Source organism: Vigna unguiculata, chromosome 4 (assembly GCF_004118075.2).
Source record: "Vigna unguiculata cultivar IT97K-499-35 chromosome 4, ASM411807v1, whole genome shotgun sequence".
In the NCBI taxonomy this organism is placed as follows: domain Eukaryota; kingdom Viridiplantae; phylum Streptophyta; class Magnoliopsida; order Fabales; family Fabaceae; genus Vigna; species Vigna unguiculata.
In genome coordinates, this window is record NC_040282.1 from 30129654 (window position 1) to 30157386 (window position 27733).

Genomic DNA, 27733 nt, shown 5'->3' on the forward strand with positions numbered 1-27733 from the left:
CTTGCGATAGAAACTTCTCTTACTACAAACCTCTGATTCAAGATCCGACCGGTCAAAGTCAAGAACTATGTGTCAAGGATCTGCTGTTAAAATTTCAGCACGATTCAACAGTTAACAAAGTAGGAACCTTCTTTTTATGAAAAGTGTGCAGTGTAGGAAAACGAGTAGCGCCACACCATATGCTTCTTGGTTGTGAGTTTTGACTTGTTCCACTACACAATTTGGTATCTTGCACTTTTATCTTCTCAAACTCATTTCAAAGTTGTTTATAAATGATACCAAACTGAACAATTGCAACAATCAATATCTCATTCCAATTGCATTGTAAACTACCTAAAATTCTCTAACCCATAGATACCCAAACATGAAATTCATTCCCATTCAATGCAATCATCAATCAAACATACTCAGCACATTCCATAACGAAAATAAGTACAATCTATTTTTGAGAAAAAGAAATATTTCTAGCTTCCCTTACCTTGAAATATGCTAACCCAACAATAGGTCCTAAAAGAAGAGCACCACAACACAACTACAGCTTACGAAGCTGGAAAACAGAACCAAGGGAGGTGAAAATAAGGCCAAGATAGAGAACAACATAGGACCAAAACTTTGGAACAGAAAAACAGAAGTGGAACAAAGGTTAAGAATTGACTTACGTGGAGGAAGAGTGTTCAATAAGATCGGAGGAGGAAAAAGCTTATGTCCTAGCAGAGCTTTCTGCTTCAGAACTATGAGGGAGAAAGGAAACTATTTCTGGAAAGGAGACAAAATGAGAGTGAGTGGCTGGGAGTAGGGATGGCAACGAGGAGGGGCGGGGACGAGTTTCGCCATCCCATACTCATCCATGTAGAAAAAATTCATCCTCATCCTCATACCCAAATCCAACAAGTATCAAAATTTTGTCCCATCCTCATCCCCACCGGGTAATGGGTATAATCTCGTACTCATACCTGTATCCGTTTTCTTACTACTTCAATATTAAATTTAATTAATTTTTATAAAATAATAAATAATTATGGTAAAGGAAACATAATATTATCAAATATTCAATATTAGGAGGATGATTGTTTCTTCGATACCAAATACTTTGAAATAAATTAAATTGTTTACATTTTATATTAGAATGCCAAATAAAATTTCATGAGAACCAAAACATTTATTAAATTTGCAAACATTAATGAAACCTACACTAGTATAAAAATTATGTTTTACATCAATTTTTTATGGTCTATTACATCAATTTTAGACCTGATGTAGTAATTAGCGATGTAATAAATTTGGCACTCTTTACATCAGTTATGGAACAATCGATGTAACACATGGTATTAGGAAAAAAATACAAGTATTCCAGTGCTCCAGCTAGCAATCTTAACCTGAAAAGATTCATCAAAATATTCACAACATGAATTCATCTGGAAGCTTTTACAAAGGGCAGTCTTTAGCAGAAGATAATCAAATCAAATTTTTAAAATTTCACTAATATTTTAACTAATAGATATGAAGAACAAAGCAACAATAAATTTAACTCGAAGTCTTTCAACATGGACAACAATCCTTATGGAAAACTAACACTTATGATGAACAAAGCAACAATGATGTTGAACAAAGTAGCAGCAGCGTCGAATGGAACAACAATGGCATCGAACGGAGCAGCAGCAACGACTGTAGCAGATCCAGCGACAGTGATGACGAATGAGCAGATCCAGTTACGATGAAGACAAACATAGTAGATCTAGCAGCAGCGACGACGAACACAGCAAATCTAACAGCGGTGAGGACAAGCAAAGCAGATCCAACAACAACGATGATGAACAAAGCAAATCTAGCAACGAAGCAACGAGCAAAACAGATCTAGCAGAAGCGAGGTCAAGTAAAGTAGATCTGGCAACTCCAACGACGAGCGAAGTAAAGGGGAGCACCACTGACACCGAGCAAACCACTATCGGAGTAAGGAGCAACGAGGGTGAGCAGACCAACAATGCCAAACAAAGACTTGAGAGAAAAATGAAAATCCAAAGATAAATATGAAGAGGAAGGAAGTTGCATTGCGGGAGAAGATTTAGGGCTTCAATGGAGAGAAGAGATTTGAAGAAGAAAAAAGAAACAAGGATTGTGTTGGTGTGAAAGAGTATTTGAGTTTTTTTAACCCAATGTTGCATCAGCTTTAGTTACAATCGATGTAATATGCATTTATTTAATTACGAAGTTGCCACTGCATTGTTATTACATCGTTTTTAACTAAACTGATGTAATATATTGTTGTTAAAAGGTAATTTTGCACTAGTGCTAATTTTAAAATATTTTTTAAAAAATATAAAAGGAAAACAAATATTCAAATTAAAAATTTATTTTAAATGTTTGTTTACTTCAATTTTTTAAATTCTAATGAATATCTTTTTTATACACTAATAAAAGTTATAATATATCACTTGATCAAAATGACACAAAGAACAACTATTAAACATAATAATAAAATTTTGATATAGATCTTGTATCTTTTGAACTCCAATATATGTTGGATGGTGATAAAAAAAATTCATGGCAATTACATTAAATTTTTATATTATAGTAAATAAAAGTTATTATAGAATTATAGTGAAAAAATTATAGTATAATTGATAATGAGTTAGAAAATAAAAAAGAATTAGATAAAATATATTGAAATAATATTCTACATGATGAAAATAAACAACAAATAAAATTATTAAAAAATTAACAAATGTGTGTCTTAGAAACAATTTGAGAGACTATTGAAAGAAATCGCACAAAAAAGAAGAAGCAAATGTATAATTAAGAGTATGATGATAAGATGAAAAATACCTTAGAGATCTAAGAAAACTTTTCAAATATCAACATATATACTTAATGATTGAGAAATAACGAAAATTGTTTTAGCGAAACAAAAAGAGTTTTTCAAATGAAACAAAAATGAATAATAATAAGTAAAGAATTTTTTTTATATTACCTAGTAAATGAAAGGTTTATGCTATTAAACGCTTAAATTGAGAGCATTAAACATTCTCATATGAAAGGAAAATATAAAATAAACAAAAAGATTAAAAAATAATAGAAATATTCATATGTGAGACATAAAGAATTTTTAATTGACATACATAATTTTAACATAATTACATAAAGGTTATGATAAGATGAAAAATATATTGGAGATGCGAATGAATTTCATGACAAACCAAATAATTAGAAGAAATAAAAAATAGAAGGTATATATATATACTTAACTAATTGTGAATATTTTAATAATTTAAATAGAGATGGAGATATGGCGGGATATGTACATTTCATATTCATTCCCATATCTAATTGAAAAAAGTCAGAGATTCTCCACACCCATACACATACCCATACTCGATCAATGCAGAAATTTTCCGTCAAAACGGAGACGAGTTCCGTCAATAGCCAGGAAAACATACTTATTTACCATACCATCTCTAGCTGGAAAGGGATCTTGAAGACTAACTATTGAGTTAGTTTTAAAACTTGGTACTAGTCATCTCATAAAATAGAAACAAAAGAAATCAAAAGGGGTTTACAGTTACTTAAAACAATCTAACTATATCTTAGTTTTAAAATATCTTTTTTATTTGAATTATATTAATTAGCAATTTCATTTCTTTAATATTAAATGAACTAAAACTAATAATAAGGCCTATAAATAATTATTAAAAAATAAATTTATAAATAATTTTAGAGAAAGTAAAAACTGTAGGTCGACCAAAAATTATTTAAATGTGGTATTGATAATAATATTTTTAGTAAAAACATTGAAATTTAGCTTTAGTAACTTGTTCCATATTTAATGCTGCAAATAATGTGAGAGATACACGGAATATGGCTCATCATGACAGTTGTGTCTCATTCGCATATCGCACCCTTACCACACAGTGTCGTGCTCGTGCATCAACATTCAACACAGTAATTATTTATTTTATTTATTTTCTTCCAGCTTTTTTATACCTTCAACTTTTCACTGTTGTATCTACACAATTCCAAATAAAATTCTAACGGTAGTATGATTGGTATTCTACTTTATGAGTTTTCATGATTGAATAGAGATTTTTCGTTATATTGCAATTAATGATTTTAAATTGTAATATTATTAGCTTTTTAAATGTAAATACAATCAATACAAGCGCACTACAAAATAAAAATTTAGATTATATAAATTATTAGTTTTTTAAATGTCACTTCAATAATATATATCATTATTCAAAAAATTTCTTGTCCTGACGGGTAATTAGTTTAAATCTTTAACTCCGTGAACCATTTATAATGTTTTTCTTTTTAATGATAGAGTTGGAGGTTAATATTCTTAAAGATTAGATATATTACTTTTTAATTTTTTTTTAAAGTAAAGTCCATATTTCTAATTTTTTTAGAGTAAAATGAGAAATTAGTATTATTAATGATTTAATTAATCAATATTATTGGTAATTAAAGAAATAAGAGTAATGAAATAAGTACACTTACATATATAAAAAAAAAAACACTCTCCAAACTATTTTACTAAGTATGTATAATAAACTCTATTTGTAAGAAGGTTATATATCAGAATTAAGTGTTAAATATATTTTTAATCTCTAAAATTAAAATTGATTTTTAAAAAATAAAACTTAATTTAGATAAATATTAATTTTTTATTCTAAAATTATTGATCAAAATAGATGAACAAAGAGAATAATAGTAGAATGTTTTGATACATTAAATAGGAAGGGAATAAGAAAAATGAAACGAAAACTAGTGTTATGTTAAAACAACATTTATAAGAAAGAAGAAGAAGAAGAAGAAAGGAAGAGATAAAAGTGTAAGTAATAAAGAAAAGATTGCAAAAGGAACATTGCATTTTCCTTATTGTTATTATTAATATTATCGAAGGATATGAAGTGTTGGAGTTGACTCTGGAGTCACCACATTCCTCTGAACACTTAACTTAGCAGACTATGTTTATAGATTAGGAAGGTCCTCTCCAAGCACTGCAATTCTGTACAGTCACACCAAACTCTACAATTACTATGTTCAGTGGGTGCTACAAAAACAACATATGTAGTACCACTTGCTGGATCTAATACATAATTAATTAATTAATTACACACCAGCTCCAAATTTTTTTTCCTTCTTATTATTATTAATTATTACTTTCTTTTTGGTCTTCTTTTTTCCTAACAAAGCAGGGGACAAAACTGAAACATTGAAAAACTCCATCAACTAGTGAAAGCCCCCTCCAACCATGCTTGCAGCCTTCGCTTCATCAGCTGGTTTTGGAGTTGGCAGCAACACAATCGCCATTATAGCGCTCAGCGCCGCCGCCGCCGCCCCCACCATGAAAGCCGGCAAGTTGCCGCCGCCAAACAAAGCATCCCAAGGACCACTCAGTGCAGACACCACCATCTGTTTGTACATTCACATGTGTGTGTAAATACATACTCAAATAATTCACTAATAATTTATGCTCGTATTCAAAGAATCTTTCTGCTTCAATCAGAAAAAAAAAATGTCAGTATCTCAATTCTTACCTGTGGTACCACAATTGCCAGATTCAGGACTCCCAATGATAAACCTGAATTAACCAAAATTAATTAGTGAAACCCCATTGAATAAATTAATGGACCAAAGTATGATTATAATATAAATAAATAAAATGATCTAATTGAGACAGGTTTTGAATTGATTTGTACCTTGTCCTGCTCCTGAAGCACTTGAGTATATTGATGCAAGAGCAAACGGAACACTGAAAGTAATCTGAACACATAGAAAATACAGAATTAGTTTTAATTAAGACACATGATTAGTTTAAGGCAAGTAGATCATTTTTAAGCTTTTCATTTGTTCAGCTTTTTCTCGTACTTTGTTTTTTAATGATTCAATAAACCTCGTTTTTAATGTAGCTTCTTCACTTCGCTGTTACATAAAGAATAAAGGGTATGTTTTCTTTTAACATGTTTTTTTTCAATCTGTGAATGAATTATTATGAACAGTGTCTGCCACAGATTAGGTAATCCCTGCCAAAAATATTAGACTGACAAGAAGTCCAAACCAAAACTCCACCAGTCAAAAGAGTCCACTTTTTTAGACTTTTCAAGATTCTTTATAAGATTAGTGATCAAAAATTACAAACTTGCATTAATTCTTTTCCAAGAAGAAACACTCTTAGATGTTTATCTGTTTGCATTTTTTTAATAAACTTATTTTGTAATAAAAAAAATAGCCTTAAAAAATATTGTGAGAGAATTTATGTATGTATGACAACTAGGTACGGCCCAACCGCTGTCCAACACCACGCTTGTCCATAATTATTTTTGAATAAATATAAATAAAATGATGTAGGGATTAATATGCATGTGAACAAATATTTAATATGTATGAAAAAAACGATTTTTTTTAAGATGTAGGGATTAAAACATAAAGTTGAATGAATAATTTAATTACCGAAACGATGGGTTAATGATTTAATCAATTTAGAAAGAAAAGTCGAAATTTGTAAATTTGTAACCCAAAATCAGTAAACCAAACGCAGTCGTTTTTAACACGTCGAGAACAGAGAGAAAACGTTACCGCAAGGGGAACTCCGAGAACGGCGAAGAAAACCATGGACCCAACTGTGACGCCGGTGGAGGGGTGGCCCACGGCGGCGGGGTTCAAGTGGCGCTCGTGCTCCGCCACCTTGGTTATGACGATGGTCATTCCGAAGCCAATCGCTAGAATGAAGTTGACGATGCCCCAAAGCCTCTTCACTCCGCCAACCATTTTCCCCAACGGTTCAACAGCCAGCGACATGAACCCCAAAACGACGGCGTTTAACAGGAGTCCCAGAGACCCCACGCGCACCCCCTTCGCGTAAGCGTCCTCGCCCACCGATCCGCCGTACACCTCGCGACCCATCCAGTCGGTGTCGAAGAGGAAGTAGGGGAACCAGCCGACCCAGTTGATAGCTGTCACCAACATGAGCATCCACATGGGTCTCTTCAGCTCCTTCAACGCTCCGAAGAGCTGAAAGAAACACGAGGGCTGCGCGTCCTCTTGCACCGCCCGTGGCGGCACGGGCTTGTCCTTTACGTAAATGAGAGCCACCGTGGACAAGAACAGTAGCAGCAAGATCGAGAAAAAGAAACAGCTTTTGAGATTGGCGCAGAAAACATCGCAGGCCTTGGTCTCCGTGAAGGGGAAGATCTTGTGCAGAGCACTAAAAGACCCCGCTGCGTATCCCAACACGTTGCCGACCGCCATGAAGAACGAGAAAAACCCATTTGCCATTCTCGTTTTTCTCTGGTCGCCGGCGGCTAAGTCAGCCAGAAAGGCACGGCAAGGACCTTGTAACATGTTGTTAGCGACATCTAGGATCCAAAATCCTATGACGAACACCCCAACGGCCCGAGGACGGGTTTTTTTGGTTATGTCGTCGCCGGCTGCGTACCCTATATCGGCTGCATAACCGATAAGAAACACAGCTATGGCGACAGCCACTGCACCGCCGAGAATAAAGGGGCGTCTGCGACCGAAGCGAGAAGTGCTTCTGTCGCTGTAGTAGCCCACAATGGGCTGCACCACAAGCCCGGAGATGGGGCCGCAGAGCCAGATGAAGGAGGCTGCGGCGTGTGGAACTCCCAAGAGCTGAACGTAAGGGGTGAGCAGAGAGAGCTGAAGAGCCCACCCGAACTGTATGCCCGCGGCTATGGACGCCACCGCAAACATTTTTCGGAGTGGGCTGGCCTCGGCCTGGCTGGCCTCCACACTGAGGGTGGTGATGGAAGGCTTTGTTGGGTCAATGGGTTTGGTCGGAGATGGTGCCTCCATGGTGAAGAAATTTGCTCGAAAGAGAGAAACCTTGTTTGTCTCTCAGCGTGTTTTGTTTTCTCACAAGAGGAAGAACAAGAGAAGATGTGTTGTGTGTGGAAGGAAAGAGGGAGTGTGGGATTTTATAGCGTGGGGAGAAAGGATTCAACTAAATTTAGACAGTGAAATGTAGCTTAATGTGTGTGGATATATTTTTCATAATTCATAATGGATAATTAAGTTTATCCCTTTTTCTGCTCATATGTTATTTTGTACAGAGATACAGAGAGAGAGAGAGAGAGAGAAAGGGTTCAAAGTCCAATGGGTCCTAGTATTCTCAGCTTCTTCCTCGAATTGCTGTGATTTTACTTTTATCTTTTATCTTATCTTATTACCCCTTCGATGCATGAATTTCGGCTCACTGTTACATGAAGAATCTTTAGGTGTAAGAAAAATTCTGCAACATGACTTCTCTGTAATTACACCGCTAAAAAAATAAAGAAGAAGGAAAAAAGTGTAAATATAATATATGGTAGAGTTTAAGAAAATTAAAAAAAAAAGTCAAGTAGGTGTATATATTATACAATATCTATATATTAATTAGGGTTCTGCTATATGAGTTAATGGATAGGACAGAGTATAAATAGAGACAGGGGTGCACAGAGCGATCCATGAGTTGATTGAGCAATCTTGTGACTGTTAAAATAAGAGTGGGGTGATTTTAGCAACCAATATAATGAGAGTTTATTACTATTAACAGCAGAGAGGGCTTTGAAAAATGAGGATAAAGACAAAAATAGACCTCCTGGCATGAACACGGACTGGAGGAGGGCTTACGTACAATGCATGATTTTTGTCTTTTACCATGCCATAAGAAAAATAACATAAAAAGAAGAGTTTCAGGTTGTAAGATTGAGTAAAATAATACTAGTTTAATTTTTATATATAAAATAATAAATTAAATACTAATAATGATATGAGGAATCAGGATTCATACACCAGTGGGAAAAGGGAACACCAAAATCGATTCTGATTATTAGCTGTGGCGTGGATGCATGTGAACGACTGTGATTTATGATTTGCTTTTTCAGATATTTTTGGGAAGATAATATAACAGATTAATCTTGAAACAGTAAAATCAATTTATAAGTTTCCACTTAAAAAATACTTTGCATTATACATTTTCGTTTGCTTAAAGCATTTTGATCTTGATCGTGGGACTTTTGATGTTAGAATGGAAATTCATAAAGAATTTTAATAGTCGTATTATAATATAAAATATTAAAAATTATATAATTATAAATATAAAATATTATAGATATTAAAATATTTTAAAAGTTATAAAAATAGGAAAGATATAAGATATATGATAAATATAAAAGATATTTTATTTAAATAAATTTATTATTTTATTTCTATAATATATATATATATATATATATATATATAACAAAATATAATCGAATATAATATATTTATGATATTTCAATCTTAATTTTTTAATTTTAAAATCGTAATTAATTTTAAAATTGAAAGATAATTTTAAAAATGAAAATATTTTTTAAAATTAATTTAAATAAAAAAATTCGTAAATATTCTCAATAATAAGTCATATAATAAATGTTATATTTTATGAAAAAGCAAGTTGTCCTACGGTATTGTACAATGGATTTAGAAGCACAAAATACAAAGACCAAGGTTTATCTGAATGATGGTCAGCACTTGAAGATTATTGTTTTGTTAGAGCAATCGAGACCACATTCTTGCAATGTATTGCTCCACAATACAAATTTGATGAAAAAGTCATTCAAAACTTGATCCAAGAATTATTTTTTTCTCAAATGCAAATTTAAGTGAGATACAAACTTAAATTAATGTGGACTTAAGCAAATATATATTATATTTTATTCGATTGAAAAAAGTTTATTGATTTAAAAATTAATAAATAACATAACATAATTTTTGCCCTCCATGCCAACATAATAATATATAACTTTAAATAGCTTCTAGATATTTTTTTATTTATCTAAGGAAATTTTTTCTTCATAAGAAAATTGTAATTTACTTTCCATTAGAAGTTTATGACGAATTAATGTTCAGTACAAATTTAAATTTGTCAGCATATTTCAAGGTGAAGGATCTAAGCAAAAAAATTGTGTAATCTAACCTCAAAACCAAAAACTTTGGGTATATTGATTTAAGACAAACTTCTTAAAAAAAGGACAAATGTTATCTTTAACATCTATAAAGTGATAGTAGTAATATCAATCATAGTATCGATGTAGATGTAGATGTAGATGTAGTTTGTAAACATCCAATAGATCCATATAATGTAACACCAAATATAACAAATGATTATTAGAATATATAATAAGTATGAGAGATTTAAAATAGTATAAGTTTTGTAAAACATGTATTAGTATATACTATAGGGGGATGAGTGTTCGTAATTGAACTGATTAAAAATAAAACTAACAGAAAATCGATTTAAAATATTTGATAATGAATTAAAATTGAAATTTTTTAGATTGATGTGGATATTTGTTTTTTCAAAATTTAATGGTCCAAATTGATATATTTTAGAACTAATCCAAACTAAACCGAACTCAAATTTATTATTGTTTTATCTTGTTTTAAGTTTCTAAGAAAAAAGGTCTTAAAAACATTTAGTATTAATTACTTTAGCCTCCAAGAAAAAAAAAGCTTCAGAAATTTCTTTTAGTATTAAATGCTTTAGCTTTTAAAAAACAATTTTTAGTAGTAATTGTTTTAGGCTTCCAAGGAAAAGTGGTCTCAAAAAAATATTTATAGTATTAATTGTTTTAGGTCCCCCAGAAAAAAAGGTCTCATTCTTAAATTTGTTTTATAATTATCTCAAACTCTTGAATTGTCTATGATGTTGCCTTTTATTTTATTTTTCTCATTAGGATAAATGTGTGATTGAGGGAATAATTAAAATATCTAAGGTTCATGTTTATAAATATGAGAGGTGAACATTCACTTGAAGAAAAAAAATTGTTAAAGCAAAATAAAATAGTATTTGAAAAAATAACTCAGAATAAGATGACAACGGATAAGTTGGATACATGTAGTATTTACATACTATTCGCCTCTTTTAAAAAAACTTGTCTCCTGATATGCTAAATGTCCATGAAGAATTACATGTAGATTTATTTTATATATGTGGATATCCTGATTAACCATAAATATTTTTATATTTTATTTTTTAATTATAAATAAAATTATTTTAAAAAAAATATTTAATATGTAAATACGGATAAAAAATAATTTGTAAGTAAACTTTAAATCAAATTACAGTACCAACAAATATTTTTATACATTTTTTTAGTTTTAAATAAAATTATTTAAGAACAAATATTTAGAATATAAATTCAGATAAAAAATAATTTTTAAGTAAAATTAAAATCAAATTGCTCAATGAAATATTAATTCAAATAAATTTGATTTTTTAAGAAAAAAAATTAAAATTAATTGCGTCAAAATATAAATTTTAAAAAAATAATCTTTTGGAAAATAACTTTAAATTCACAGGTCTAAATAAAAGAATAAAAAAAATGTGAAATCAAAGTTTAAATGATTATTTCATGATTAATATTTCTTTCATTAATACTTTTATTTTGATCGTTTGAATTTAAATAAAAAACTTCAAATAAAATTTATTAATAATCATTAACTGATAATGGATATTCGTGGTTCAGATATATAATATTAATACCCATCTTATTATCAATCAAGTCATTAAACATCCAAATCCATTATTCGCTCGCAAGTATACATTAAGAATATTCATTTAATCTTCATCACAAATTTTAACTACAAATATCGATAGATACAATTTTTTTTATCCCTCCATGCGCTCAAATGTTAAATCTCAATGATTATTTAATATTTAAGTCACAATATAATTATATATATATATATATATATATATATATATATATATATATATATATATATATATATATATATATATATATATATATAACCACATTTTTTTCTTATTTGTCTTTTTTTAAAATGTAGATATGTCTCGTAATTTCATGTTTTAATTTAGTTCCTTTACTAATAAAAAAGGAACGAAAGTTAGTATAATATGCAACTGTTTAATATCATACACTATGTTAATGAGAATAAATGCTCTCTTTCTCGATGTTAAATATTAAGAAATAATTATAATTCTATAAAAATTAAATTAGAATACCGAATAGCAATTGGGTAAAAGTCAAATAACTATACAAAGTAGTAAATAATTACAAATAACTAAAATTCTATGATAATAAAGAATATCTATTAATTCTACAATTTGCAAACATTGAGAATTTTCACTTGCGTTCAATATACTACATGAAGACAAAGGAGAAAAATTAGATATGATAAATGAAATTGAAACATTTAGTTATTAAAATATATTATAATTTCATCATTAGATTCGTTTTCAGTCATTACAACATTATTTCTTTAGATTCTTTAATACCTACAAACATGAAATATAGAATAATAAGTGAGAATTCATTAAAAATCACTAACTAACAATAAATATTAATAAACTTGAGTAACTTATCCAGATAATTTGAGTACAACAACGGTTTCTAATACATAGCAAAGCCTATATAGTAATATATATGATGAATTCAACTATGATGAGAATTTAATATTTGATCAGCAATGCTTAAAGCATATTCAAAAGCTACAATTACTATCAAAATAGCTAAAACATCCCTTACAATTGAAGGGTTGAATAATTTAATCCATTTACTTTCCATCGAGATAAGATACTAAAGTATGGTGTAATTGGCAAATTTTCATCTTTCAAGTAATAATCCAACTCTGTTTTTATAAATGCATTTCTATTTTTTTCTTTTTGGCCATAAACTCTAAAAAATCACACACATCATCATCTCCTTCCAATCCTCTCATAATGTAGATTTATAAGAAGTTTCATCTTTTTTATTAATATTCAAAACCCAATCATAGCGCACTTGACAAATTCTACCAAGTTCTATATCATAATCAATATCATGCAATTTTATATAAAAAAATATTCTAGCAAGTCCATCTTGTACCTCAAATCCAAAATCGAAGCAATTCCTAATATATCATGAATAATAACACTCCAATAACTTTTAAAATTATATAATATTGTTCTACCATATTTTGAATGATTGTATTATAAGATTTAATCCAATCATCTATTGCATGCTTAACCTTACAAATCTTTGGAAAAAAGATATCGGTAGTTAGGTAATTGGAACTACAAATATATTTTGTGATGTCATTAAATAGTCATAGTCTTTGACAATTTTTCTTTTTGCAAATTCAAACTGCAAAATCAACTAGCAAAGAAATGTATTAAGCTTCACATTGCTTTAACCAAAAACATATCCTTATCACATATGGAAATGTCAAACATGTTATAAGTGAAATTCCATCTACTTGGGCTTAACTTTTAGTGAAAGAAATTCTCAACTATTTAATTTTTTCCTTAATTTTTTTCATCCTTTTAGGTGTTGTCCAATATTCTACACCTTTTTGAATTTTTCCCACCCTCTTTTCTACAATTGTTAACCCTTATTTCACAATAAAATTAAGGATATGTGTTGAACAATGCATATGAAGCAAAAATCCTTTTTCATAAGGGTGCCCAACTATAAGTTATCCTTAAACTCTAAATCATGTTATCTTTTGTGCTACAATTGTCTAATGTGATAGTGAACAATTCTATATGAATATCTAGTCTAACAAATACTCAACTAATACATTTCAAAGTATAACAATTGTGTGAGGTGTAGGAAAATAAATGAATATATAAATTAAGCAATATTTTATTAGATATAGCCTTTCTAGAGGTACATGAACAAAAATTATTGGAAAAACTATAAATAAAAAAATTATACCTAAAAATAGTATTTTGTAAGGTTTCATTGTTATCAATGTAGTCAGTTAAGATACACATACACCATTTCTTTTGAGTGCTTGTAGTTCATATATTTGATATGTAATTGTCACCATTCCTTCATTTGCATCCATCAACTCCATAATAACTTGTTTTTCTTCTTAATTTTCATAGTTAATGGGGATCTCTTCATCATATTTCCTTAGCCTAAACAAATGCCCTAGTTTATCATTTGCTAGTCCAAGTAATATGTGCAACTACCACCAAAACCCATGTCAAATGACTAAGATATGTTACAAAATTAAGTTAAGGATCTTATCAAATAACTCATTTAGTTCGATGCCTTGGATTGTTTTGTTCAAAATTTCTAAGCTAAACACAGTCGAGGACAAGGTGGAGGTTGTAGAGTTAGGAACAAAGGTTTTCACGATGGATTGCATGGAAGAGGTCGGGGGTAGCAACCAGAAGAATTTGCCCTCCCTCAGCCCAAGAACACATAAAGGGAATCACAACAAAATACTTTTGATATCCAAGGAAGCATTAACACTATTGTTGGAGGACTTGTGGGAGCTGGTAATTCAAAATCGACATAAAGTGATATTGTTGAAGTATCAACTTGGTGAGCCAATTCCTATCTCAATCCTTACCACCTATCTTCTCTATTCACGAGCACTTCAATATTAATGACCCAAAATAAGATGATTCGTTTTTTGTAATCACCACTATAGCCAACTAGCAGGTGCACAAAGTCCTCATTGATTAATGAAGCTCAACTAATGTTCAATTCTAGTCAATCTTTTATAACTTTGATGTCCCATCAACTCTTATTCAATCCTACCTGAATCCATTGTTGGGATCTATGGGGGATAGACTCTATACTTGAGGTTGTGTCGATCTGCTCATGATGTTTAGGACACCTAAACTATATCGGACATTGATAATTTGGTATATTCTGGTGGATGTGGATACCTTCTATAATGCCCTCATAGAGTGAAGGACTCTTAATATATGAAAGTGATCATGTCCACCCCACATGGCTATCAAATTTTTAGTTGAGGAAGACACCATCAATATTATAAAGGTCGATCCTAAGAGAGCTTATAAATGCTACGCACTCATCCTAAAATCACCCCTTACTTCTTGAAGACCTCTACCACTAACAAAACTATTTAAATATATAAGGTCTTAGAGTTTTGTGAAATCATCAAGGTTCAACAAAAGATCCAAAATGAGCAATGCCTGCTTGTTACGGAGATATCCTCACATCCCTATTTAGCCAACAAGTGAGATCTTGCTCCTTCTGTCAACGAGATCAACCTTTAGGTAGGTCACCAATAAAGTCAATGTACAAAGGTCAAGAATACAATTAATCATCTCCTACAAAGTGAGATAGAAAGGGTATTGGCAAAAATGGTTACCTCTTTGCATGATGCCCAACTAATATGCCAAATATTGATATAGAGTTTCTGTGCCACAAGCTTGCCACCCTCCCCCAAGTCAAGCCCATGGCCTAGAGAAAACTAAGATAAAGGATGAAAGATGTGTACCAGTTGATGAAGAAGTAGAGAAGCTCTTAGAAGTAAATTTCAACAAAGAGATCATGTGCATAAGATGGTTGAAAACATGGTTTTGGTCAAGAAATCAAATGACAAATGAATTGAGATTGAAACAATATCCAAATTTTTAATTTCGTTACGGGGATGAGGATAAGTATGTAGATATATGTTTCATTCTCATACACACCTTCATTTTAAATTACTGAAACATCTTCAATTATTCCATACTCTATTTTGAAGTCTATGCAATTATAACACTTTCCTTCTTATTTAACATTGAAGAGAAGGAAATGTGTATCTTTTTTACATTGAATTCTCGATAATGTTTTATTTGATGTGATTTTTTAATAGTATTTAATGAATATTAGAGTGTTTGAACTAAAGTATGAGTATATCTATTACTCAACATGGATAAGGATATGACACAAATTTCACACCCATTAATTATCAAGATAAGGATCTGTATATATTTTTACATTAGGGATTCAGACGAGCATAATCAAATTGACACTTATTTTGTTCCATTATCCTTCCAGGGTTAAATTTTCTTAGGTGAGTGTTGGTCCAATAGGTGAATTATGTAAAATTAGCAAAAGAAAAAATAATAAATTTCACAATATCCATTGCATAACATAATGGTTGTAAATGTAACATCCCATTTTGATAGCATAATACTACTAAAATGAAACATTTCATTATGCATATTCAGAAGACAAATAATCTAATGTATATCGTATATTCACCCACATACATTCTCAAGCTACTATATAATAGTTCTATTACAAGACTATACATAACATGATATAACAATGCTTAAGCACCCAGGCAGTTGGTTCCTCAACCATAAAAGGTGCCTCTACACCTACATCTCCATTTGCTCACAACAATAAGATGATCATTGCAAAAAGAAGAATATAACACATAACACACAAACAAACAAGAGAGGATAAGCTAATTTACAAAAAATAATATCATATATTAATGAAACATGTTGTATCATAATACAATGCACTCCTTCTAATCATACAAACATAAACTATATAATCATAGACTCTTCTAAACTCAATTATATGGATACGTGCAATTGAGTCAGACTTGTGAAGCCTTGCACATGTGGTGGAAATAACTACTCTACCAAGCTACCACACAAGGTTAGTTCCTCGCCGGTCATAAGAACCCTAGAGTTGTCCTTACGACAAGACCTCTTGCCACTTTCACCACCTAATCATTCTTCTCTACATAAGTATCAATGATTAGTAGAGCTCATGATAGTTACACAAAAAAGAGTAGTCCTTACCTCAAGGCACACCCTAGTAAATCACACATGATAAGATTCCCTCCTTGGGAAAATCACTATACATCACCATTTCCATCATCATAACATCACATTCAACAACCTATATCATTATCATTCATTCATATACATAAGTATATTGCATAACAATTTATTCAGGGATAAAAATTCAATTAAATATATCTGAATTCCCTCCAAACTCACCAAATATCTTTTAACTCAAAGGAAACATTAAAAATTACATCATGTATTTTCTATTAAGTACATCAAAAATAGTGAACAACATTTCCTTAACCACAAATCTCAAATCAAACATCGCAACAGTCAAATTAAATATGAATATGTCCATGACCTGCTATCAAAATTGTAGCTCGATCCGACGATTAAAAGTGGTAATCACATTTTTCCAAGATGACGCATACCAAAGAAACAAGGTGATGTTCGATGTTGGAAAAGTAGTGTCGGGTGCTACAACCCCTACAACCCACTGATTTAAGAGCGGCTGACGGCCCAAAAGTAATGTCCAATGCTCCAAAGTCATTTGCCATTGTCTTAATGGCACTACAACGTCGCACAACAATGTATCTATATCGACAACTTCCCTTTTAGAGTTTTGATTGAGCAATTTGACTCTTCTTAAGTTAATTTGCACTTAGTACACTTTCAAACACTTAAAATTTCATGTTTTTAACTCAAGCTAGGCCACATTACTCAATTAAAGAATCTCAAAATGGCATTACGACTAAAAAACAAACCATAAAATTTATGCTTTCAACATATCATAGTACACACGAATAACACACATATAAAACATATTAAATCAAAGTCCATAACACATTTCAACATAGATATATATAACCAACCAAATAGTTCAACTTAAAACAAGTATAATTAGCTTCCCTCACCTATGAAAACAACCCCAAGAACTATAACCTTCTAAAACACTTTCTACTCCACAAGATGTTTTAACTACACATAGAGACATCACAAGAATAATCAGGACCTACCATAAGGATCATTGATCAGTAGAGAGTCATATTGATGATTCAAAAAGCACATGTAAGCAATAAAAGTTTACTTGGAAAAAGAAAAAAAATTGGTCATATGAAAAGGGGGGAAATAACAACTTACTCGATTGATGAAATTGATCGATACAACTTAAATAGCTTGTCACAAGGATTACTCCTACGATCTCAAATCTTCAATCAGACAAACAAAGTGTGAGAACTCTTATAGAGAAATCAAAGAACTCTAGAAAAATGATTTCTAGAGAGATTGTATGTGTTTAAAACAATGAAACTTGTTTATAAAACCTCCTATTTGTATAAATCCTTTTAATATTAAAATAATTGAGTCTCACTATTTTAAAACCACTATCAATTCTAAAATACCATTTTATAGGTCCTCACATTCTCCTCAACAAGAAAAATTTTCGTCCTCGAAAGTTCACTCATTAGGTAGAACATAAGGACATACTCTCCTCATTTTCTCTTATAACAACCACCTAGATTGCACGACTTACCGTTCTCAACACCTTAATTAACTGAAAACCTTGCCTTTATGATAAATGATATAGTGTTCAACAATGTAGATTAGTCGAGGCATTACTCCCAAAAGCAACTCTCAACCTCAAATCTACAACTTGATTCGTCCTTTACTCTTGCCCAATTGTTTATGGTTGATATACTGAACTCATCTTGCATATGCTTTTCACTACCTCTTGTAGGGTTTTACCAAAATCTAAAGATAATCTTTGGTCTCGATCTAAATATGCTAGTTAGCACTTAACATCACTTTATTCTTTCCTCATGTATAATTTAACCAACTTGATCATACATGACATCTAACTAACTGATAAGAAGTGAACATCCCTAATCAACCTATACACAATCACCCGTATGAGTATGTACATGTTTACGCGTCCCAGTCCTAATGTCCATTTCCACCCTCATCCTCGTTCTCATTTAAATTACTAAAATATTTATAGTTTGTTAGATAATCTAATTAATATATATATATATATATATATATATATATATATATATATTCTTTTCTTTTGTCCATATTTTGGATTTAAAAAATAATAAATGAAATTTAAGTAATGTGAGACCACGTATAAAAATTAAATTAAAAGTATAAATAAGAATTGGTATTGTTGATATATATATATATATATATATTAGAAATAAATAAAAAACAATATAAAATGAACTCTTCAACATTCATCTGAATTTAATAAAATTTAATTATAAGAATGGGAGCTGAAAATATCAAACATAATCTTAAATCTGTCCTGAGATGTCTTGTATACACATTTCAGTGTTTTATTTCCTTTTGGGAGATGTAATAAATAATAGTATATGATAACTCTTTATAACATAAAGGTAAGAATACTCTACTCAAAAAGATATATCTTTTATAAAATTCATTTTTAATAAAAAGATATATTTAAAGAAAAAAGTTATTATATACTATTTTTTTTAAATTCTCTACACTGGTCTTTTTTATTATTAACCTAACATCATTAATATTTACTGACAAAAGTCATTATGTGGTTCACTTAAATGTATTAGATCATATCCAATTTTTCTTTATTTGTGTTTAAAGAAAAAACACAATTTTGTCAAAACAAATAATAAGATTTTCTCCCAATAATCAGTCAACTATAAAACAACAAAAAGAAGGGTAGTTCGATATACTTCTCTTCTTTTTTTTTTTTTTTTCTTTCGTCAACTGAAGTTCCCTATTGAACGGATAACTGAAAATGGAAATAGTATATAATAGTAAATTAATCATTATTTAAAAAGAACAATGCCATGCCAAACTACAATCTAATTTTATAAAAGTGATCCTTTAGGTCAATAAAAAATATAATATAAGATTAACTAAATCTTTAATCTATGAAATATCATTTATACTTATACTATTTCACTCTTTCATGTTTCAATTATATTAATTTACTGAATATTACAAAGTGTCGCAATTGAAAGTTAAATGTTACAAGGTGTTGCAATAAACAATTTTAGTTCTTAGACAACTCATAAATTCTAGTTCTAGTTCATGGAATAATTAAAATTAAGAAATTTATTATTATGCATGATAAACCATTTAAATTTGTGCAATTGAAACTTGTGTGATTAAAATCATTTTTTTTTGGTTTGAAGTAATTAACACAGATAGATTTCAAACATTGAAATTTTTACCATTGCAAGAGAAAAGAACTTTATAATTTATATAATCTAAAATCATAGTTAAAGTGAATGTAGAAAATCTTGTTATTCTGATTTAACTATAAAATTTTATGTGAAAACGTGTAACATTGCGATGAATCTGCGGCAAAATAACATCATCGGTCTTCGGTTTCTTCGGAGTCGGTGGTAGTTGGACTTCAAAGTCAAAACGGTGTCGGTGGGTCTATCTATCCACCAACTTTCCCTTTTTAAATTTTATATGTATTTTATTTTTTCTTTCGGCATTTCTAATTCATTTTTCTTAATTCTTTTTCTCCCTCAAATAAATAGGATAATCACACACTTTTTGTATTTTATTTCTTAAAATAGGAACACGCGTGCCCAACCGTTTCAGTTATTGCTTTCAAACTGTGTAAAGATTTCTCATTGGCAGAGTTATAATTACACATTACTTTTTTTTAGGGAATAATTACATATTGTTTACTACTTTAAGATACTGATAATATTATAGGTTGACAATCATTCTTTGTTATCCATTTTTATTTTTTTTATATAAAGGAATCTTATTCTGACGTGGATTTGAACTTTAGTTTGGATATGTTTATTCTCCACTTTGAGGTTTCATATATACTTTAATTTTCTAATTAACTAATACAAATAAAGTTTCTTTTAAAAGCTTATATACATAAATTCTCTGTTTATTTAGTTCGGAATATGTTTCGATCTTAATTTTGAAAAATCAAAATAGATAATTCTCACCTACTTATCTTAAAAATGACATCAACTTTCTTTCTCGAATGATATGTTGCTGGCATGTGGTTATATTTATAAATCTACTGAAGGATATGTACAAATCTCATTATATCTAAAATACTATATATATATATATATATATATATATATATATATATATATATATATTCGATGTATAAATATTTATATCATATTCTTATGATTTAGAGATATCATTTTCTATTCATCATTAGTTATAAGAATGTAATTGATTATTCATCATTAGTTATAAGAATGTAATTGACAAAGTGTTAATTTATCCCAAAGATAATATCTGGATTTTAAAGGTAAGCGACTCAAATTTTGTCAACTTCAAAATCTACAAACAAGCACTTAATACAATTAAACATTTTATACTATAATCAAAGTATAACTTAATATCAAATAATACATAGTATAAAAATATCAATCAAAACATAGTGTACCCTAAACTTTAGAATTAAGATAGAAAATAATCCTGATTTAGTCATGAGTATAAACCTTACCATTTTGTGAAGATTTTTTTTCTTAATACTTTATTTTTATTCATAACAGTCATTTAACTCGAGTAGAAAGTGATTTCAAAAACCATTAACAAAGAAACAAGCACCACGACAGTGGTATGAAAGGCTAAGTAACGTTCTTTTAAAAAAGGTTATGCCAAAGATGCTATTGATAAAACACTCTTCATTAGAAAACATGAAATTGATGTTATACTTGTTCAAATGTATGTTGATGATATAATTTTTGACTCAAATAATAACTCTATGTGTGAAGAGTTTGTTGTAGCTATGTAGGGTGAATTTGAAATGTCTATGATGGGTGAGCTAACCTACTTCCTAGGGTTGCAAGTCAAACAACACAAGCAAGGGACATTTTTAAGCCCTAAAAAATAATGTTTTGATCTGCTGAAAAAGTTTAAAATGGAGAATTGCAAAGAAGTTGTCACTCCAATTGCCATAAACTGCCTTATAGATGTAGATGAGGTTGGGCAACAAGTTGACTCAACCAAATATAGAGGGTTGATTGGTTCTTTGCTCTATCTAACAGCAAGTAGGCCAGACATTCAATCCAGTGTATGCTTGTGTGCTAGATTTCAATCCAATCCAAAGGAGTCACATTATAAAGCTACAAAAAGGATTCTTATGTATCTAAAAGGGACAATCAATGTTGGACTATGGTTTCCAAGTGATTCTAAGATAACTCTTAGTGGTTTTTCAGATTCTGACTATACAGGAAGCAAATTGGATAGGAAAAACACAAGTGGAACATGTCATCTACTCGGCTCAAGCTTGATAGCATGGAATAGCAAGAAACAAGCTCGCGTGACACTCTCCACAATTGAGGCATAATACATAGCAGCTAGTCATGGTTGTGCTCAAATGATTTGGCTAAAACATCAACTCTTGGATTATAGAGTGAAATTGGTAAAGATACCCTTGTATTGTGATAACACTAGTGCAATCAATCTAACTAAGAATCCAATACAACATGCTAAAACCAAACATATTGAGATAAAACATCACTACATTAGATATCATGTACAAAAAGGTGATTGTGAAATTAAGTTTGTTAAAACTAAAAATCAATTGGCTGGTTTGTTCACAAAACCATTAGCTCGTGATAGATTTAACAATCTTAGAACTAAACCAGACATATTAGATATGAAAAATGTGGTTTGACGTGTTTTTAGCATGTTAATTCAATTGATCCATGTATTGATTTCATTTATATAAGCTAATGTGTGCATAAAATGTGAATTGTCATAGTTAGTCTGTTGATTCCGCAATTCTATGCTTAGTTTCACTTAAATCGTCATTGTATGCAGAAAATATAATTTCTCACATGTGTTAGTCTGTTGATTTTATAAATCTATGCATTGATTTCACTTAAAAAGTCACCGTATGTTGAAAATATAATCTGTCAATTTTTTTAATCAGTTGATATGCATTGATTTCACTAAAAAAGTCATTGTATGCATTAAACATAATCTGGCACATCTTTTAATCTGTTGATTTTATCATTTTGTGTTTATTTCACTTAAACATTATCTAGGTATAGCAAATTAAATTTTACGAATCTTAAGTTTGTTGATTTTTCAAATCTATGTGTTAATTTCACTTAACCAGATTTAGTGTGTAGAGAATTATGATTTGATGAACTTTTAGTCTGTTGATTTTTTTATTCTATGCGTTGATTTCACTTAAATAACAAATATTTGAATAAAATAGATTCAAAAGTTGTCTGGGTCAAAGCTATGGTCACGTGGTTAGGTACAACCTGCTTTTAACAACTATTGCATGAGTTATTTGCTACTTTTCTGAATGCATCGACCATAAAACATATGTGTGGTGTGATTCCAATATGCATGCACTTCACATGATCTAAACTTATTGATATACTCATGAAAACTCATTGGAAACATAATACTTTAATTTGATTATGAAATATGATGCATTTACTTTGTTTTAATAACCTAAACAAAATTAAATGAAATAATTCTACACAATTCAACTAACTGATTTTGCATTCAATGTGTTCATCTATAAATACTACACTTGCTAACATGCATTTGCATCCACATTTCTTAGATATAGTCACACCTGCAGTCATCATGCCTTGTCACCAACAACGCCATGTCTAGTCTGAGGAAAAAGACTTCACTCCTCCCACTCCTAGCTCTCCAAATCACGAACACCAAGGAAGAATTAAGGATTAGTTTGAAGGAAATGAGGATAACATCTAAGTGTTCCTCATAGATATTACCAAAAAGCATATCAACATTCCTAAGGTGCTGAGATATTCATGGCTAAGAACTTAGGGGTTTGAAACTCTCGTTCAATAGCTCAAGCACCAAAAGTTGAAGATATTCCTTGAGCTTTTAGGGAAAATATACCTTGACTTGGTGAAGGCATTTTTCACCAACTTGAAATTTAAAAATGATGCTCTGTAGTCAAGTGTCAAAGGGGTTCAAATGGAGATTTCCAAGAAGGCTTGGAAGGATGTTGCTTGACTAAGGCAAAAAGGAGTTTAAGTGAGGAAAGGTGAAACTTGTGTTATTGAAGAGTTCAACAAAGTGCAATACTATGGCAGTGTTTGAAGAATCCTGGAGCTGAGATCAAGACCTTTCATGTTGGTGGTCTCAAGGTGTACGAGAGACTCCTTGCTATGATCATCACCAAAATCATAGTCCCTCATGGAATCAACCATACGACCTTGAATGTGGGAGATGCAAGACCCATGAAAATTAATTAATTAATAAATGCGGATGGTGGGAGCCTTTATGACATTTAATTCTAACTTTTGTGATGTGGAAAAGTACTAGCTCAAGTGGTTGAGAGTACTTTATTATGTGAGAGGGCTTGGGTTCAAGTCTTATGTATGTTATTTATATGTTTTTTAGTTTATAATTATGTTTGATCATGTTGAGTGGTAATATAATTATAGAATTATAAGAATTATCATGAAACATGAATTGGTTGAATGGTTGTGCATTGATTTGGTATTGGCATGATTATGGGTTTGAACCTTGGTGATCCCAAACTAAACTTTCTTTTTGCTAAAAATTGGTTTTGGCGTGAATGTGAAGGATTAGAGAAAATCCTAGCAGCCAAGGGAGGGTTGAAAAACCATCATAAGAAAACCATTTAATGGTAATTAACCTTAGATTAATGTTATTTTCGTTTTGCATCATTTAACCCACATTAAGACACCATTTAGTGGCCAATTAAGGGAAAAAGAGAGGGGTTTTCTGGTTGGCATTGTTGGATAGGCAGAGGAATACGAAAATTAGAGTGTGCTATTAGGATTGAGTGCAACAAGGGTACTGGATTGGGGAGAGCCAAAAGGAGGCCATTGGTGATCAAAGGAAACTCTCTAATATCCACTTTTAAGCAAAAAGAAACCAGGTTAGGGGGGTTATACTCGTTAATTTGTATGCTTAGATTAATTGCATGATGAATAATCCTATTATTGTATGAGAGCTTTGCTGTTCACGTTAAATTTGAAGGTTTCTGGAATTTTTCCAGAAATCGCCTAACGGGTGATGAACCACCGCCAGGTGACTCATCAATTTTATACTTATTTTTGGGTTCCATATGAAGAACCGCTTGGCGGTCCGACTCATACTGCCAAGCGACGCGTGTATGTAACCCAGAATTCTGGGTTTTGGTTGAACTACCTGGCGGTGATGAATTTCCGCCAGGCGACGCAAGTTGTCTTGGACCGATTCAAGATGTTTATGGGTTCTGGGTTACTTTGGATCCGTGAAAAGGGTATGAGAACCTTTAACTAATCAAATGAATATGATTAATTGTGAAATTCACGAGATGATAAGGGAAATTTGGAGGATTTAGCAAACTCTCGTTCTAAGGTTTGAAAACTTGAGAATTCGTGAGTTGGGAATAAATTGTGACTCAAATTGGACTGGAATTGGAATATTATATGTTAATTGTCACTTGAGTACAAATAAGGGTACAAATATGCGAGGAATTGGTCAATTCTGGGTGAAAGGGATTTTCAGGGAGTCTTCGCAGGTGCTTAAATTCTGGAAAATTGCCCAGAATTATAAGTACCGCTTGGCAGCACGGGGTTGGCCAACGCAGGGGCAATGGTACTGCGTGGCTATGATGGCAAGCATTGGGTTGGGTTCTGTTATACTCTTAATTGGAAGTGGAAGACTGTGTTTAGTGATATCTTGGAGTAATTGATGATAGAATTCTAGAGCATGAATTAAAGAGGTCGAATTAACTTAGAATGTGATGGTATTAGCTATTCTACGAATTGCTTATATAAATTGTGACATAGTATGAATTATGGATTTGGATAAGCTGTGTGCAAGGGGTCCAGAAACTTGACCTATTTGGTGAATGGGTTTTGATTAAGAGTGAAGTGTTGGTAAACAATTAGATAGTAGTGAATGGAAACTTAAGCCAAAGCTAATATTGGGATGGGAGTGAGTTGTGATCTATCTAGGAGGAGTGACTTAGAATGAGTTGGGAAAGACTGTAATGATTAGAACCATGATTAAGGAATAAGTAATATGAGTGCTTTATGGTATGGTAGTGATGAATAAGGTTCTCTTTAAGAAAGCCAAATTTTGTAGACTTGCGTGGTTGCACTTAGATGGCAGTAGGAAATTTGATAATAAATTAGCCATTGGAAAAGTGATTCAACTAAATTGGTGAAAGACATCGTGAGTCTTGATACATGGATTGAGGAACCAAATCGGTGTAGGATTACAAAGAAACCAGTACTGTGCAGGTATTGATACAACGTCTGGCGGTGGTTTTAGACTGCTAGGCGATAGTTTCTAAATCAGAGAGGGTTTGGAACGGTTGTCCTTGGCTATGAGGAGGGTCCTGCCAGGCGGTGTCTGCAACTTTCGAGTGTCTGAGGCGCTTGGCACCTGACGACACCTGTCCCCCGCCAGGCAGTCTAGAAGCCTGATGCGCATGGCATCTAGAGTGCTGCGTCAGGCGATACCGTGAAGCAATTGTGGTTGCTTGCTTTGGTGTGCGTGATCTACAAGGCTTCTATGATACCTTAAAGGTCGACTTGTTGGTATTCCTTGAGTTGTGGCTCGAAACGTATCCTTTGAGTTGTGGCTCGAGATAGGAGTTAAGCACGTGACATTCCTTGAGTTGTGGCTCAGAATGACATCCCTCGAGTTGTGGCTCGGGATGGTGGATGAACACAAGGAACTCTTTAGTTGAGCTCGAGTTGGTGAGTGTTGCTGGTGTGAGTGTGCTGGTTGTGGGCAGTACAGATGGGTCTAGATAGATTCCCCTCCTCAGTAATTAGCTAACGAGTTTGGTAGTCTTGGGACGTTACAAACTATGTTCGTATAGGGAACTCCACCTGGCGTTACGGTGTGTGATCCATAGTATAGTTTCCCGCACGTGCTCTATCGATTGTGGCCGATAGGTGTGGCAGCAAGACATCTTGAGGTAATCGCTAGAAGACGTAGAACACAGTTAATATGGTTGTGGCCATGTGGTATGGAATTAAAGGATGGAATTCCTTTGGTGTAATTTTGTATATATATATGTAAATGTATTGTATATATGTTTATTTTGTTAGCTCACCCTATCTGCTTATGTGTGGCGATGATCTTATATGTGGTATATGTGAGCAAATGATATTACAAGTGGATTTGGTGAGGCGTAGAGCTGGAGCAGGGCTAGTATTGGGGAGAAGATTTTACCAGAGTTTTATTTTTTGTATTTTAAAGATTTTTGTAAACTTCTGGATTTAATCTAATGTGGTTTTCTCATCTATTTGCTTTTATGAATTGCGAATTGAGACAATTATTACTGTAATAAGTTTTAAATTTCCTGCGTTTTTGGGAAATGTCATTCTAATAAATGAGGTTTATTAATTATTGATTTATTTTATTATTTAAATTCATAATATCCGTAATAATCGAAAACAATAAGCAAGTGGACTGGATTTTCATGATTCATGATCACATGTTGAAGGCTAAAAGGCTAACGGATTTCAGGCTTCCTTATGTGGTATTGGTGTCCAAATTCATGGAATAGTTTGAAGTAGATGTGGAAGATGAATTGGAAGAGTCCACAAGGATTTTGAATCAAGCTTCATATCTCAATCTGCACAAAATGGGCTTTACAAAGGTTGGAAATGTTTACTGGAGGCATAGGTGGAGTTGCAGCTGGTGGTGCCAATGACCAAGAAGCTGGCCCAAGTGGGGAAAATCAAAAGGAAGAAGAAGAACTCACTACTAGACCAATGGAAATTGTCCCCACTAGACCAAAAGTAAGACAAAGGTCTTGTGTATTCCCAATTTGAGAGAATGGTCCTTCATCAACTGCATGAACTCAATGTATCTCAAGATGCACATCATAACTTTTACAATGAGAGGTTCAATGACTTAGTATGCTTCTGCTTGATGAATTCAAAGGGGGAGAAATATTGATGGGATTGAATTAAGAAATTGAAATATTAAGGAATTGAATTAAGAAATTGAAAAACTAGATTTTGTACGATAACCCATACTAGTGATAAGGGGACCATGTGCTTTTGTGTATGTTTGTTATCTTGTGTGTACTGCTTTGGGATATTTTTCAGATTCACAAGCTTAACAACGAATTCAATGGAGGTGCTTCATCAATACAATGGAGGTTCAATGGAGATTGATTGAGATTCAATGGAGTTTGGCTTTATCAAATCAGGGGGAGATTGTTAGCACAAATGT

At 31.6% G+C, this 27733-nt stretch overlaps 2 protein-coding genes across 2 annotated transcripts; one reads left to right on the forward strand and one right to left on the reverse strand.

The window, feature by feature from the left end:
* Nucleotides 1-4826: 4826 nt before the first annotated feature.
* LOC114181834 (sucrose transport protein SUC8-like) lies at nt 4827-7930 on the reverse strand. The gene is made up of 4 exons (XM_028068429.1): nt 6574-7930; nt 5697-5760; nt 5535-5578; nt 4827-5409 (listed from the first exon to the last, which is right to left on the reverse strand). The coding sequence occupies exons 1-4, from the start codon at nt 7810-7812 to the stop codon at nt 5227-5229; spliced, it is 1530 nt and encodes a 509-aa protein (XP_027924230.1). The 5' UTR covers nt 7813-7930; the 3' UTR covers nt 4827-5226.
* A 13510-nt stretch (nt 7931-21440) lies between these two features.
* Nucleotides 21441-21869, forward strand: LOC114180720 (uncharacterized mitochondrial protein AtMg00810-like). The gene has a single exon (XM_028067019.1). The coding sequence runs from the start codon at nt 21441-21443 to the stop codon at nt 21867-21869; it is 429 nt and encodes a 142-aa protein (XP_027922820.1).
* Nucleotides 21870-27733: the final 5864 nt, after the last annotated feature.